The sequence below is a fragment of the Orbicella franksi genome, chromosome 1, assembly GCF_964199315.1.
Source record: "Orbicella franksi chromosome 1, jaOrbFran1.1, whole genome shotgun sequence".
Taxonomy (NCBI): domain Eukaryota; kingdom Metazoa; phylum Cnidaria; class Anthozoa; order Scleractinia; family Merulinidae; genus Orbicella; species Orbicella franksi.
Window position 1 is genome coordinate 32957148 of NC_138145.1, and position 17580 is coordinate 32974727.

At 37.3% G+C, this 17580-nt stretch overlaps 2 protein-coding genes across 5 annotated transcripts in view; one reads left to right on the forward strand and one right to left on the reverse strand.

Annotated features, from left to right (window-relative positions):
* LOC145479208 (integrator complex subunit 3-like) overlaps window positions 1–17580 on the forward strand; it is a 306674-nt gene that overhangs the window by 208831 nt on the left and 80263 nt on the right. For all 4 annotated transcript variants that reach the window (XR_014048403.1, XM_081457501.1, XM_081457510.1 and 1 more), the window contains 4 exons: window positions 4049–4145; window positions 4278–4337; window positions 11445–11513; window positions 15230–15308. Coding sequence is in view for 3 of the 4 variants with exons in the window: in XM_081457501.1 (XP_081313627.1) it covers window positions 4049–4145; window positions 4278–4337; window positions 11445–11513; window positions 15230–15308 (305 nt within the window). In the remaining variant the exon portion in view is untranslated. The remainder of the gene's footprint in view (window positions 1–4048; window positions 4146–4277; window positions 4338–11444; window positions 11514–15229; window positions 15309–17580) is intronic.
* LOC145479884 (uncharacterized) overlaps window positions 1–17580 on the reverse strand; it is a 192565-nt gene that overhangs the window by 99698 nt on the left and 75287 nt on the right. The window lies entirely within an intron of this gene.

Here is a 17580-nt window from a genome sequence, read left to right on the forward strand (position 1 = left end):
AACACCGTATGTGCAGGGAAAATTAATGATAAACTATGTAATAGACATTTTAAGGACCTTTGAGCCAGAACAATTTTAAAGAAAATATATATTTTCTTTACTGACTCGCACTTCTTTACAAGAGAAAATCCAACATTTGGAGACCTAAAGAAAACAAAATAATTATGTGTGATACAAATACATGTATCAAGAAATGAGATTGAAGTGAACATGGAATCTGTGAGCTGACCCACTCAAGAACCTGGTCCATTGTGTGTGGTGTATCAGTCTTTTGAATTGCCTACAACAGATGACAAGATTCTTCACTGTAGAATCTATTTTGAGTGTTGGAAACATTCCCTTCCCTAAAAACTGCACAGATCACATCATCTGCACAACTTTAAATTGCATGGGAAGGGGTGGGGATATCAGAGAATTATTTTTAGATAGAACTAGAAAAAGGGTTTCAATATCCTGAAATGTCATTTTCGTAAGGTGTCTCAACTACCTTTTTTGCCCATTATAGGTAACATGGTTCACTTATAAAAACACTTAATTTTGTCTATAACAGTAGCAGCAAAACAATAGAAAATCAAAACATTTTGACCAAGGCAATTGCCTCAGTTGCCTTACTACTACTACTACAGTGTAGCTCAGATATAACCAAACCAAAATATACACGCAATTCGCATCAGCCCAATACGTGGATGCATATATGCACATACGCGTATGTATACATGTATACGCAAATATGCATTTACAGTGTATACGCAATATGCCTGATTAGTATGTAAGAGCTAACCTATTGTTTTTTCTTTTCTTAATAGGTCATTGTTGTTTTCAATAGCTTGACAGCTTGCCACAGAGCGAGAAAGAGTTTTTCATTTTGAATACGCATATACAGTATAGGCGCGTATGCCTTCAGACTAGACTTAGCAAAATGTTAGCACTTGACAGAAAATTAACTGACTGAATATTAATTAAAAAAGAGAGTATTTTGCCGTTAAATCAAAAATTTACTGTAACAGTTTTTGTTTGTTCTCAAATAGAACCGGGGATACACGCTTCAACAACCCCATCTTCATGGAGGAAACAACACAACCAAAAGATAGCATTTTTTTGTCACAAAGTAAACACGGTCCAAGCAAGCGACTTGGAAACATGTGCCGAAACACACAACTTTTCCTTGAAGAAAATTAAAAATAACAATATGTGAGCAGCGCGCCATAGAAACTTTGATAAATAATTCTTTGGCTAACAAAAGAGTGTTTTACCATTTGAATGAACAGTTTGTGTCAGATGTAACCAGAGATATCATTTTCTCAGCAAGGTCTTCGGAACGCTTCAAACAATAAACATCTGGCAAGCGACTTGCCCATGCATGCCGAAACACAGAACTTTTCCTTGAAAAAATAACTAAACCTGAGCAATGCGCCAGTGAAACTTTAATAAACAATTATTTGGCTAAAGAAAGAGCATTTTACCGTTTGAATGAACGGTTTGTGTCAAATATAACTGGACATATCATTTTTTTGACAAGGTCTTCGCAACACTTCAAACAGTAAAAGCTAATAAACATCTCGCAAGTGACTTGCCAATGCGTGCCTAAACACAGAACTTTTTGTTGAAGAAAAAAATAACTAAACGTGAGTAGCACGCCATAGAAACTTTGATAAATAATTCTTGGCTAACGAAAGAGCATTTAACTGTTTGAATGAACGATTCGTGTCAAATAAAACCGGAGATATCATTTTTTCAACAAGGATCTTCAGAACTGTTCAGACAATAAACACTTTGCAACGACTTGCTGATGTGTTCCGAAACACAGAACTTTCCCTTGAAGAAAACGTAACTAAACGTGAGCGGTGCACCACAGAAACTTTGATAAACAATTTTTTTCATTAAGGAAAGAGTATTTTACCATTTGAAGGAATGATCTGTGTCAAATATACATGTAACCGGAGATATCATTTTTGTGACTAGGATCTTCAGGACTGTATGGGTACGGTAATGTTTCCAGGACCACAAATGATCCCAAACCAAAAATGATCCCCATATTGGACCGCAAATGATCCCGATCAAAAAATAAGAAATGGCATGGATGGTGGGATGGTGTGGATAGGGAATTGGCGTACGTGAATACCGATGTTTTTATTAAAGCCATCTTATAATTTTAATGGCTTACAACTTGCTTTTTTTTCATACTTTTGACTAAATTTTGTTGCTAACTACGATGTTATGAATGTCACCACTCAATCATCAAAACATAACTTGGCTTGCATTTCTTTGCAATTCTCAGTAAAATTATGATCAGTGCAACATACACTACATATCCTCCTTTGTTAAACTTTGATATTTCGGTGTTATAGTTAAATCACATCTTATCAGTCATTAACGCCACTCGTCTAAAGTTTTAAACTAAAATCTAACCATAAAGTAACTGTTACAGAAGACGCTGTCACCTGAGTAGACCCACAAGCCTACAATGCTTCATCACTCTGTAAAACACCTAGTGTGTAGCACTTGAAATTTGAACAAATTTATTTTGTAATTTTTCCTTTGTCGTATTTTGGCTTTAATCATCGGAAATGACTATTTGAGTATTCTAAGAAGCCAAAATTCCAAGCTATAGTTATGAAGTTCAGCTTCATGACCAAGCAAGGACAAGGCTTGCGCTTCGTTTTGACAATGAGCTGTTTGATAGATGTTTGATACTACTCATCAGGCATAAGAGGCGGTACATTTATATCTGTGTACAATTAGCGTGCTTCGTTTGGAAACCAGAGCATTTCGAATTTCAGGGTTATGGAGGTTGCGTTACACAAGGCTACGATCGAGTTTGTTGAAAAATATATACTTATCTCATGATTTTGAGCCTTTTTAGAAGTTAGAGCATTAGGAAAAGTGCTTATGTAAATGCTTGTTTGTTTAGGACTGATAATCAGTCACCTTGAAAGCCAAAGTAAGTTCCAGATGTTTACCCTATATTCCAGCCGCCATATTGGTGTACCATGCATGGATGTACACCAACATGGCATTTTCTTACTGGGCTCTGTAAATTTCTGGGAAACATTTGTGTCTTATTTAGTTATCTTCTATAGCGTACATCACAATTTCTTAGCCTTTGCCATTGGTTGGTTTTCGATTTATTATTTTCTTTTTATTGCGTGACAGTGAAAACTATCTGTACCCTTCAAAGAATAAAACAGCAACTGTGGTATATTTTTTTGTAAAATGATAAAACATGTTTTTTAGTTCGTAATTTTTGTAGATGTTCTCACCATTGTCTGATATAAATCCATGCCATTCCTTATTTTTTGATCGGGATCATTTGCAGTCCAATATGGGGATCATTTCGGGTCTGGGATCATTTGTGGTTCAATTTGGGGATCATTTGCGGTCCAGGATCACTTGCAGACCCGTACAGAACGCTCAATTCAAACAATAAACATTTCTCAAATGACTTGCCCACACGTGCCAAAACACAGATCTTTACTTGAAAAAACATTAAGTTCACCTGTTAAAATAGGGAGTTCAAGCGACTGTTTCAATTTTCTTTCCATTTTTGGTAGCTTAGGATCAAGCAAGTGTTAATAAACGGTCATTTGTCAGTGAATTTGTGAAGTGATTGAAAACTCAAAATATGATAGCTTTTATTGATCGGCAGAATGTTTTAACAATATGCAAATTTCGCTTTGAAGCCATTTTCATTCCCAGAAAATATAATGTCCTTTGTTTGACCAACATAAAAAAACTTATGGGAATACATAACAAAGAGACGTGTACGCGCGTATATACGCGCATATGTGCACGTATTGACATAGGTGTATATGCAAAATACGTTCAATTTATAATAGGCGTATGTGTAGTTCACATATATCTGAGCTGCACTCTAGCTACAAGTTGTTTATACTTTGTGTACAGTCTTTGTAAAATAGTGGATGCTTTCTGCATATATCTGAGCTGCGCTGTAGCTACAAGTTGTTTATACTTTGTGTATAGTCTTTGTGAAATAGTGGATGCTTTCTGGTATGTTAACAGGCTTGTTACCCTTTCATTCTCCTGTTAGTGTTTCAGATGATGAACGGCTTACAATGTACGAAGACTTTGCAAACACATTCAGAGGAGAGAAGACACTTCAGTCATGCTTAATTGAAGATCTAAAGGTCGGTAGATTGTATTTCAATATTTTCTTTGCCGTGTTTAAATCTTATCAGTGTAAAGCAATGATTTTTCACTTCCTGTTGAGTTTTAAATGTCACTATTGTTATGTTGTAGTTGATCTCTCATACATATAGGTTTGCCAGGATTATGATGTCAAAGCCTTTCGCTACATTATTTCTTCTATTTACAAAAAGGTAAGAATTGGAGGAGTTTAATAACATGGACCACCTGCTACAGCTAAGCATACAGATTAACCCCAGGGATGACTATGAATATTAAATCATAACAGGAGGGGGGTGAATAGGGGTATGCAAATCTGCCAATCCGTCCCATTTTTTCACCTAACCTGTCGATCTGCCAAAATTTCCATTCAACAGTATGTATAAGGTTTTTTTTAGTGTCCCTTCTTTCCTTGAGTGTGTGGGGTACTCCCTCATATAAACCTTAAAATTTAGTATGTGCAGCACTAAATTGCATGGGTTTTGAGTCCTTTTGTCTGAAATAGGTTATACATTTCAACCATTTTGGTCAAACTATACCCAAATAGGGCATAGTTTGTGCACACTGGTAAGAATTATAGGTATGGAAAGTATTCAGGCAATTACTTTGGTTTTGGTTTTGGTCGTTCTATGGTTTGAGATTGGCTGGGTAGTCTAAACATCAATGGTTTAATTGGTTTTGCTTTTATGGCACTCATTTGAAAACCACTCCATCATTGTTGTCATTCATATCTTGATCAAGAAGTGAGGTATAATTATAATCATCAGGTATTTGAAGCCCTTTTCAAAGGTTTACCTAAAGAGAAGCAGGTCAGTCTAGGTCTGAGATACATGTAAGGTATCAATTTCTTGGTCCAAGTGTGGGCCAGATTTGGACACACTATTTGGCGTAGAAGTTTTCGTAGAGTTCTACGCCTATACGCCTATGGCTCACCCCTAGCCTTTGCCTTGGCAACCAATGTATTATTATTGCCAATTTATTCCACAATGTACAAAATGACATATCCAAACGGGTTTTCGACAACTTTCTCACTTTCTTGTATGATTTTTTCCTCGTAATGCTGCCGCATAATGTGCTGCTATTTTTCAGACGATTTAATCCCATTTTGAGGTTTATCTCATCCATTCTTTGAAATTTACAGTTCAATTTATTTATACTTTTTTGGTTAATTTGCTTTTCCTAATATATATTTAGTTAAAACTTAAAATTTATTTCCCTTATTCTTCCTACTATAATATATCCTTACCGCTATTGTGTCTACATTTTTCTTTTAAATTACTTCTTTACAGTAATCTACTGTTTATTGAAATTTTATACCCTTCTACACCTCTACGCCTCAATGTTTCTACGCCTCCATGTTTCTACGCCTGTACGCCTCTACATTTCTACGCCTCTGCATTTCTACGCATGTACGCATCTACGTTTCTACGCTCCTACGTCTCTACTGTTGTACTCTAAACTGTGCGCTTGTAATTTTGTATGCTACATCTTCTAACCTTATTATTTTTTTTTTGGTTCTTTACTTTGAGTTTTGGTCACTTTTTTTCTTTCCACACGTATTTATGTACCAATAGCGAAACCCTTGCCCTGTAATTTTCTTTAATCATCTGTAGCAATATACTGTTTTCAGATCTGTGTTTTTTTTATATGTAAGTTACTTGGTTCGCAGGCTGTTACTTACAACATCTTTTTGGCCTTATCGCATATATCACACGGTCAAACTCCTTGTCCTTCCATTTTCTCTACGTTTTGAAATCATGTATCTTTCCCAAAAATTTCAATGTTTTCAAATCATAATCTTCCAATCACCTATTACCCATTCTGGCTCTGTATTACACCATTACTGTTCCTGAACTCCCATCACCTCGATTGCTATCAAAGTTTTAAAAGTCGCCAGGGTAGTTTTTAGCCAAAAGGCCCTTATGCATGGTTCACCACTTTTTCTCAGGGCATTCGCTTTTTAAAAATTTACTTTTAAAATAGACGGAAACTTGTAACGTATTTAGCTTTATAATTTCCCAACGATTGTATTAGAAGGGGATAGTCTCACCTTCCAAGTCTTGCTATAACAGTCTTGTTAGGCAAATCCGTACTTTTTGCTTGATATTTTCAAATACATTAGTTCTTAATCTTAAAAAAGAGATTTTGTTATTGCAGGAGTCTATTGCTGATTCCACACAATATAAAATGGAAAGCGAGAGAGTATTATAGAAATTTTTTTCAAGTATATCAATTGTTAAAAAATTTCATCTTCCCACCTATACTCCTTCTCTTGTTTTAAACCCCGTTTACACACGCAATTCTCCTGTCCCCACTCTAAGCAATTATTTTTGCGTTTTGAAATTGCAACTTACGTATCACGTGCATGTTAGAGCAATTCATTGTCGCTAGCACTCGCAAATGAAATTAACGCCGTAAACGAGGAAGAGCTGTTGTATAGTGAAGACGAGCTGGAGAGTGGCCAACGACCGCCAACCCGCAAACGCCCCTTAGAGACGTACAGCCCCAAAGTCACCAGCAAAAGAACAAGATATGACAACAGCACCATAGCCTTGAAGAAGAAAATCGAAAAATCTGAAGATTCTATCCAGAAGCTAAAGGTGTACACTGAAAAGAAAACATGTCCAAAGTCATTATGATACAACGTTCAAGCAAACAGCATGCCGGACGAAGACTTGAAGCAGGACATAAACCACATCAGAAAGGACGCCGAACAAAGCTGATTGGTGCATTAACACGTTTCCATTACAGGAAAATAGAGCGCAACAAGAACAAACTAAGAAAAACAGAGCAGAAAATGAACCTGGCCAAGGCAAGGAAAACTGACAATGAGAAACTTATCAAAAACCGGCCACTTCCAGCCAGAGACAATAAGCCTAAGGCACGTAGTGAGAATGTAATTACATTAGCAACACGCTGATGCAGAGGATCGAGAAATTTGATGTATTGATGAAAAAGTTTGAAGAAAACCAGAATAAAGAAGATAAATCTTACAACTGTTTTGTTTCTGATGAAACGGCAAAGGGCAGGGAAACACAAAAGCGCAAACATCATGACAGAAGAAAAATAACGAAGAGAGATAAAATCAAAAAATCCGCAAACAACAACAAGAAATACATTAAAAATCTCTCAGATTACGAAATGTCAACTGACCAGATAAATCTAATATCGAAGGGTTTAAAGTTCATTCCTACACCAACCATGGGAGAAACTCGCATTATCAAATCAATATCATCAAAGGGGAAGCCCTCAGACTTCTTAGAACTAACTCTTCAAAAGCGCTTTTTGAAGAAAGCATTAATAATTTCAAGTCGCGATTACGCGACAGAGGCTATCCAAACAACATAGTTGAACAGACCCTCACAGAAGTCAAATTCTTAGAGAGAAAATATGCCCTACGGGAAAAACAGAAGGTGCGAAAAATCATATTGCCTTTCGTCAGAAAATACAACCCATTAGTGCAAAATCTCAAAAAGATTTTAATGAGCAAATGGCATATCAATGAGAAACAACCCCTGCTTCGAGAGATTTTTTGGAAACCACCCATTATCTCTTATATTAGAGGCAGATCTCTAAAAGATATACTCATTAGAGCAAAACTATAAAGGTCAAACTAATTATATACAACATCACGAAACCTGCAGGAGTCATGTCAGGCCTGTCACACTTTTAACAACAACAGCCAAAAGAAAAAAAGTAAAAAGAGTGCATACTGATACAAAGGCAAGAACAAAAAAAAAAACAAAAGAAAAGAAAAAAAAAGCAAGCAAACAACCTGTGTGTAATGGTAAACCCTTTAGATATGAGGGCATTACTTGTGCGTGTAGCCAATATGGAAAATGGAAAATGGTAACAAACAAGTAAATGCTAAAAAAATGTACAGTTTTAAGCATAAGCGTCTTATCTATAAAGATTTTCTGCGCGTAATCCCAGCTAAATAAAGCAATAATGTAACTCTGAAATCAAGGGATGAATTTCCACTGTAGCGTAATGTATGGTACCACAATAATGAGGTGAACAAGCGTCCCTCAAAATGAATAGAAAATAAAGGATGTTATGGAAATATCACCTATGGGGAAAAAAAAAAAGATTTGATAGAATTTGGACCCAATGTCTGTCCCTGCAAATAACAAACTCATTTGAGGGGAGTTTTACAGTGTAAGTAAACTTTTGAGGGAAGGTTCATTCAAACTCTACGTAGAGCCTTACAGGCGTAGAGCAGTACAGCCGTAGAGGTGTAACAAGGTAGATGTGTAAAAGTGGGTACAACTTTATACATAGAACATAAATGCTTCGGCTGCACCTACAAGAACAATGGTATAAATGTAGCAGTGAAAAGAAAACAAATACATTACCTGTTTCTACGACTCTACGGCTGTACCAAGTAGAACTGTAGAGGTTATAAATTACAGATATATAACAGTAAAATATCATGGAAAATGATATAGCTTGCATCTAATTAAGTACTCGAAAGATAAATGGGCAATATAACTCTGCGTTTCGAAAAACAATAAATGAACAGTTGTTGTAATTATACATGTAGCTTAGATAAATAAAATATTACGTTTTTGCTCTATATCTCTAATAAGCAATATAAAGCTATAAGGATCTACCACTCTACGACTCTACGGCCTTACACGAGACTGTTAACTTTTGAAACTTGCATATATAGTCAATATTAATAAAACTAAAGTGTACAGATGTACAATGCTACAAAAACTTCTAAGGACAATTCAGTGTCCAAATTTGTGCCAGGTATATCTTGGTCAGGGCTGAAATAGGGAAGGAGTAATCACATATTTTGGGCTATTGATATCGAATGCAATTAGAGCATCATCTAAAGCACTGTTAAAATGCACGTCAATAGATCTTTTCACGATGTCACGCTTTTTTGATATTTTTTTTTAATTCAAACAAACAAATTAGCCTCACCTCTCAATTTATCATTCCAAATTTAGTAAGTATGCAAAGTTCCATACAAGTCCATTGCAAACACACAAAAATATGGGAGCCCAAACTTGCCAAATTTTAAAACAAAATGTATGGCAGAGGGCACGCTTAACCCCCAGCATTCATTGTTTTTGCACAAAATTGGCAGATTTGGGGGCCCACAGTTTCATAAGTTTATAACAGATTCCTGAATTGAGTTATGGAGGTTGGTTTTTGTTTTTATGAAAAGTACAAAACGTTGTTGTGTCATGCGACATATTGGCCTGGACACGAAAGTTTTTGAGACACCCGCTGACAGTCCAGGATAGTCTTGGACAGTTTCGGAGGTCCTCAACTTATTTGGGAAATCATTGGACATAAACTCAATTCCTAATCTTAACAGATTTGCTATTTAGTTTTGTGTGAAAGTTCATTGGTAAACTAGAGTGAAATGTGGATAACATTGTAAAGTTCGCGAAAACTGTGAGATAAGGATTACACAATTCTAATAACAATGCCAAACCCGAATATAAATAATTGAGTCTCGTCCAAAACAAATATAAGTGGATAAAATACTAACATAAAAACCCTAGCTGACCAAAGATCTATGATCTAAACTTCCTAACCGTGGATCCACAATCCGACCTTCAAAACAGGTAGGGTCCACAGTCCAGGTCAAAATTCACAGCTGATCCGTGATCCGCCATAGTTTCAAAATCTGCCAATCCGTTCAATTTATCACAAAAGTCTGCAATTGATGTGATGTTTTATTCCAGATCCGTTGATCTGGAAACCTATTCACCCCCCTCTAACAGCTTGCAATGCAGGCGTATTTGGGGAGTAGGGGATTCAGAAAAAAGGGGAAGCTTGGGGAGAGGAAAAAGCGTTCCAGAGAGTCTTCAACTCGAAGATGGCCATGGATGGCCACCAGATGCATGAATAAAATTAACCATTGCCCCCTTACGAAACATGCACTGTAGGCTAAAATTATGGCTGCTACCTAATCATACATCATTGCCACAAAGAGGGGTGACAGTCCAGAAAAGGATGACAACCTTACCGTAGCATTGTGCACAGGCTTTTCTGTTGTGGCTAGACCACTATATGAGTGGAATGTGCTTTTAACATTATATTCCATGCAGCATGACAAAAAGCTATTACCAAGGAACCCTCTGCCTGCTACTTTTTGACCATATTTCTTAGATCCACTAACTCATTACTTACCACCACCCCATTATCTGGATGGCCATCAGCACCTCCTTTATTTCTGTTAGACTTGGTTCACCGGCAGGTTCTTTGGTGTTAAAATTTTCCTCAGCTGCCACCATATTTGCTCTTTTTGATGGTTGTTGAACCACCATGGAACCTTGTGTACCTCTAATTTCTTTCCGTCTGGTATTTGTCATCACACTGGAATACTGGTTGCTTGTTAAAAAGTGTTCTTGAAATTTGATTATTTTGGGAAGGTTTAGTTACTTGTAAAAAAAATCTTGTCAAGACAAACAGAGTCTACACATGCTCAGGTAGATTTAACTAGACCAAAGCAAAATAATTTATGCACCTTTCTCAATTCGATGGAACCGGCCCTATGGAGAAAGGCTAGCTTTAGGTCAGTATATATAGCACAACAAGTTCTGTTTAAACAAGTAAACAAGCCAGAAGCAACCACTTTCGAGCTACATCACACTACATTTACAGAAAACAGGCACCCAGGCAAACTTTATATATAGCTTTTCTCAAACTCATTGATAATTCATCAAGTTAAAATAAAGAAAATCCCAATCGTGAAGGAAGTTTGGAGAACCGGTCTTAAAAAAGAAAAATAGCATAGATTTTGGACGATTTTACTTCTCCATTGACTCTTTAGTTTTTGTTTGGATTAAGAAGATATATCATATCCTAGAGACAGTGTTTCTTCAGCTATCTGTAGAAGCCGACAAATACAGGACATGTTATGGGCATGCAATCAGACATCCCAAGAGACTGTAGAACATTTAATATATAAGCAAGTGGCTGTGGGTGTGAGTGTTTTTGCATGTGTTTTTATGTTGCTGTAAGAGTTGGATTACAAGTCTCGATGTAATATCAGATTGAATTGCTATGTTGAATTGTGCAGAGTGTTCGTAGTTTTACTGGGCTCGTACACTATCCAAACATCTCAAATTTCATCAAAAATACTCCGCTGCACATCATATTTTCAACTCTCTTCTCAGTGTTTGAGTATACATTGTACCGATGAAACACTGTCTCTCGTGTTTGATATATTTCCTAAAGATTGACTAAAAAACAGTGCACTGAACTTGTTTGACTTCCCAATTGTTCTCATAATACCCAAATTACTTCTTAGCTTGTGACTTCCCTTCTCTCTTCAGTTTTCAGAATATGTTGTTGGAAGCTCTGAAGTTCTTCACATGCTTGTTGGAAACATGGAGCCAAGACAGGTAATTGTCTTGACGAGAAGCAAGAAGCTACGAGATACATGTGTACAATTTCAGTATTAGTATATTTAGCAATAAAAAAACGGAAAACACAGCAACAGGAAACAAACAGGAATGAGTAACACTGAAACACAATAAACAAACTAAAATAAGCCTACTGCTGATAATAAATAAAAATGGAAACTACAAGAGTTAAACAATAGTAAAATTTTTAATTATTCACTGAAGTGGAGGTAAATAGTGGTGGATATTTACACAGCCGTGAAGCAGCAAGATAAATATCTACTACTTTCACCAACGCTGGTTTGCTGGCGGCCAGCTGTCAAAAGCAAGGGGGATGGGAGGGTGTCTTTTACTGACACCTTCACTTAGCCATACTTTAAGTTTTCAGTGCCAAATAACCTCGATATTGACTGTGTCGCTGGGCTCTGCTCAGTTGTTGAACCTTGTCTGAGGGTTCTGTGTTGACATGGCACCCTGCTGGAGAGGCCCATGCCATGTGCATGCGTGACGGGCCAATCTCCTAGCCAGAGGGGTGGTCAGAGCACTTCTGGCCGCTGGGACTGTCTTTGAGCTGTCTGAGTGCATGTTTTTGCGAATATAGTCAGACCTTGAGGGCAAAAGGGACCTGGGAGGACCCCGAAAGGACAAGACGCCACTGGAGTGGCATGTTTAGGCCAGCATTGAGACAGTTTGGCTTCCTGGAGCCTTTTTGGGCTTGATAATCTGAGCGAGTTCACAAAAACATGTCTGCTAGATTTTTCGCCTGAGTTCAGGCGGCTCTAAACAAGGGGGGGGGGGGGAAGGCTCTGTCAAGGCTGTCAAGGTGACACTCTACTCAACTTACAAGATTTGTTCAGAATGGCTACTACCAAGTGGAGCTGATAATCTTATTCGCATTTTAAAGGAATAGGATCTTGGCATTGAGATCACAAGTGATCTCTCTTGGAAACCCCACATGCATGATATAGTATCGAAAGCTAATAAACTGCTAGGATTACTGAGATGAACCTGCCCTTTACAAAGGCTAGGTTGATGAATCTATAATCAGGCATATGTTGTACCTGTCCTTGGTCAAGTCCCAACTTTCCTATGCTGCACGGGTGTGGTCTCGTTTTCATGTCAAGCAAAAATCCAAGATCGAGGGCATACAAAGGCGAGCAACAAGATGGATTCTTAAAACTAGGGTTGGTGACACCTCCTACAAGGATTGTCTTCTGGCCCTTGGGCCACTACCATTAACTTATGATAGAGAAGTTAAAGACCTTGTGTTTTTTACAAGGCCCTTTGTGGACTCATAGATTTAAATATTAATGACTATGTTACAGTTGAACCTCGATTATCCGGACACGTCGGGACCTCGGTAAATAGTCCGGATAATCGAGAGTCCGGATAATCGAAAACATGAATATTAATGAGATAGATATGTAAACAAAAGGTATACAGCAAAGAAAACATCATTTTAACTGTGAAATCTACGCAGCCTGTATGTATTTGCAAATAAAAACTTTCAGTTCAGGTATTTACAAAGGTCTAAAATGTTCAAGCATGTTTGTTTGCTTCAAAGACTTGTAGCTTGATCGCATTGCGAAGTCCATCATTCGTCTTAGCTGCATTAACTGCAAGGGTCAATATCGTTCTGTAATACCATCCACGACAAGCATTTTTTGAAACATTGCGCTGCCTCTTTAGTCCATACTATTTTCTCATCCTCACCCTCATCTTCCTCATCGCTGCATACACTTTTGCTTTCCGTTGAATCTCCGACAATGGTGGCTAAAATCTCTTCATCATACATCTGCAGTGAAGTCGGGAGCTCGTTTTCAAGTTAAGCCAGTCTTCCACATCGTGAGCATTAGGCATTTCCTCATTGTCAAGTTGCTGCACATGTACCAACATTTCGACCATGGACTCAGCAATATTATCGCACAGGATAATATGCTGTTTCAACAGTCTTTTGAAAGGATTATTGGGCTTTTTGTGACTGAGTTTTCAAGATCATAACTAATTAATATTCATGAAAAAATTGGGACCAGAGAAAAAAGTCCGGATAATTGAATAGTCCGGATAATCGAGGTCTGGATAATCGAGGTTTGACTGTACCTTTGTAAGTCACGGGGTACACATTTAGCTCAAAACCCCAGTATTATGTTAAAACCTAATTTTTGTAAAACTACTACACCTCAAGGTTCTTATTTCAATCGGATTGTTAAGTTATGGAATTTAATTTGTACAGTTGCTCCTTTCTCCTGTGTTTCTATTGTTTCAACTTTCAAGACCTTTGTCACCAAGTTTTATTTTTCACTGTTAAGTTCTATTACATGAAATACAGAACTAAAAGGTTCAAGTTGCAGTGTTTTGTGATGGTGCTAAGCTCTACAAGCTACAACTGTAGTCACACAATGAAATAACAGTGAGAAAACCATGCTAGAGTCAGTTAACATATCTGTAGAGTTAGTTATTGAATGTCCTGGGCTCACCATAAGGGTTGGCATGTTGTCCCTTGTTAAGCATTACAGAAGGATGCAGGGTTGGTCTTTCAGGCTCTGTGACTGGAATTGGCACAGGGTCCAGAGGGGTTCTTAAAGCAATGAAGATGACATCAGAGTCATCTAAAGAGTAACCAGAACTTTTACTGAGTGGAGCTCTGTTAATCCTTGAAGGATGCTGTTGAACTCTTGGCAGTAACCTTGGCCTGGGTTTGAGTCAAGCTTGCACCTCAGAATGGTTGACCATTCGGATGGGTCCTTGACCGTTGGCAGGTTCAATTTCATAACCACTTGTCATGGCAGTTAAACACTTTATAGACTTAGGAGTTCAACTTTTTTCCTAAATATGAAACTACAGGTGAACCTCTTCATAACGGCCACCTTGGGAACAGAGGAAAGTGGCCATTGGGGTGGGTGTTATGGGGAGGTAGGGGTGTAGTATGACACCTGTTGTTTTTGTTTTTTTTCTTTGGATGCAACATTTTTATGCTTACTGTAGCATGTAAATACATAACCAAAATATATCAAAATATATCAACAAAACAGAAACCAATGAAATGCAGTATGGATCAAGTTTTGTGATCTTTTACAGTAACAAACAGGGTTTTGTATATACTAAACTAAGCTTAAAACGTTTTTGTTTAATAATGATCTTTAGTATTTCTATAATGAATTTTAGTATCTTATGATGAATTTTAGTATTTAATGAATTTTAGTATTTTATCATCCATTGTAATTTAATATATTTTCCTTATATTGGTTTCGTTATCGTTTTTCTCATTTTTATTCTGTAAGAGCATTGAGATTTTTTAATGTAACACACTAGAAATAAATTATTATTATTATTATTCATCAGTCATTAATTAATTGGCTGTTGTCAAAGGTTAATTTGGCATTTGGGATGCGTATTAGTGGCTGTTGCCATTGTGGAGAGGTGGGCGTGGTAGAGAGGTAGAAACAAGAGCAAATGTATAGACTGCCTACCGGGACAAAATAAGGAGCCGTTGTAGAGAGGCGGCCCTTAGTGGAGGTCTGACTGTAACTGCTGTCCCTGGCTAAAATCACAGTGCCAATTTACAGCGTTAAGGCTCTCGGGTCTACTGCATCACTCCGTTTAAAAAGATGTGAGGCTCTGTGGACAAAAACAGTGTATATCTTGTGAACAAAGCTAGAACGCATGTAAGGAAATTCGCATAATGTTCAGTATTTTGTTATTTTGTGGTTTTACAGTTATACAAGCTCATGACTGAGATAACATTAGGAGAGCTGACAATATTTGGAGAAGATGGGAAACTTGACACACTGATAGGTAAGTAATTAACTCCTGGCCCATTACCCCTGGGGATTATTTACAGATGTGAACTGAATTTACTGATCTGAATAACAAGTTCTCTGCTCCAAGTGCCGTGCAAAGTCTGAGGGCTTATTGAATATCCTTTCCAAAACAAAAAAAGTAACCCCACTTTTTTTGATCTTGTAATTTTCTTTTCCGTAGTTTGGATACCCTAACCAACTTTTCCAAATGTCATTCCTCTTATTTCCGTTACTTTCTTGAGCTACTGAACCCTCGTACTCCCAAGAGTATATGTGGTGTAACAATGTCATTACATGTACATGTTCAATATTTCTTCAATTTGCATCAAATTTGAAGAGCAAAAAGATCTTTCATAGATCAGTCTTTTGAAATCATAACAATTATCATACCTTCCCTTCCTTGTGTATGAGACTTGATTCAGGCCAGTCTTTACAACTGAAGACCATGTTATGAGGAAACAAATGTCAACGTAAGCAAAACTTTCCACTGAAGAGTGTTATATCTTCTGACATGTTTTCTAGTTCTTTGTTCCCAAGAATACATAGGTATTTTTGTTCCTTTTGAACTTGTAAAATAGTATTTTCCAAGTTGTAGGTATGGGTGGGATATTCACTCAATCCTTCCTTCACTCCCTCTTATACTTTTTGAGAATCCGCTGACCAATATATAAGGCTTTCACAGTCATAGCAAAGTTCAAGTTATCTGTGACCTAGAGATGAAACGATTTCCTCACTGAGTGATGAGATTAAATTTTATTGGCAATGTATCACATTAATATTTTTGTTCTTTGCATCTCTGACGCAAGCACTCAATATCTTACTGCAAAAATAATCTACTTTGAGAAGATTTTCGCACGAACATCTCTATGTATACACTGTGAGCTTAGAATTAAGCTAATAATTTAGAATAGTGCATTTCCAGAAGGTGTCCGCTTAAGAAAAGAAATCATTACAATGTGGGGTATTCATATTTGGTGAGGCAACTAACCCCACTAAACAGAGCTTAACTTTGTTGATCCGACAAGACCTGTTGCTGTCCTTCTCGTGTATTGATTCCAAGCTGAACACAGTATTTTATTTCTTTTATTAAGATCTCCCAAGAGATAACACAGAAACAAAAAAATAAAAATTATTATTCTTTAAAGTGCCACTGAAACAAAATTTAGGTATCTGAGATTTTTGCTTAATAACAAAGTTTCAACCTTACTTGGAAACACTGCCAACTTCCTTTTTGTGTACGGCTAGTGAAAACTGCTTTTTCAGCCATTTGGAGTTGACTGCTTGAGTCCAAAATTGGCAGCCATCTTCATACGCCCAAAACAGCCTTCGTGACCTCACTGGTTGTATTGCTCTCATACCGCACTGAAATTTTAGAGTGATTATGGGAGAAGAGACTAGTGTTCTAAACCCCCCCAAAACCCATCTTTAGGACATCTCAGAGCTGTAAAACCGTTAATAACAGTGGCCCCTACACATTGAGGAGGAGGAGGAGGAGAGTTAATCATGTGGACTTTCAGTCAATTTAGTTGGATATTTCCAGGACAGTTTATGTGAGCAAGTAAACAAGTGCAATCTGTTCATAACAACAGGTCTAGTTCTTAAATTGCAAAATGATCGATTGTCAAATGCCCAGCACTCAATTAAACAATATCTACTCACGAAGTTAAAAAGACATGAATACTAGAGAAAGCAGGCTTTGAAAATATTATCCGTAGTGCTGCTGCACGAATCGCGTGTGCAAGAGTGCTTCGAGTCTTGAATCAAGTGCCACAAGGTGCGGTCTTCAGTTGAACTGGAAGGTTTGGCTCTGTAGAAATTTGCTGCAGAGCAAGCATAGCAATCGAGCAGCAACATAATCAGGATTTAAGAAGAATATATAGAAGGTTACAAATTCTCTAATTCATCACTTTTTACCAGAATGCATTCCTTTTAACCAGGGTGCAGTCCACCACTTTTTACTAGAGTGCAACATGGATGTCACACCATCCTTTTTTTCACACATTGAAGGAGATTGTGCTTGACTTTAACAAATCTTGCTTTTGTTCTAAATACAGTATGTGAAAGTATGTAAACCTAGACGATTAATTGTGACATCTTAATTTTAAGGTGGCTCAAAACAGTAATATTTCCGTGAGAAACCAGGGCTCTAACGCGCATTACGGTGCAAGGCATCACATGATCACGCAAGGGGTCGCAAGATAGTGTGCAAGATTTAAAGTTTGCAAAACTCACAACAAACATGGTGGCACGAGGCCTACTTCGTAAAA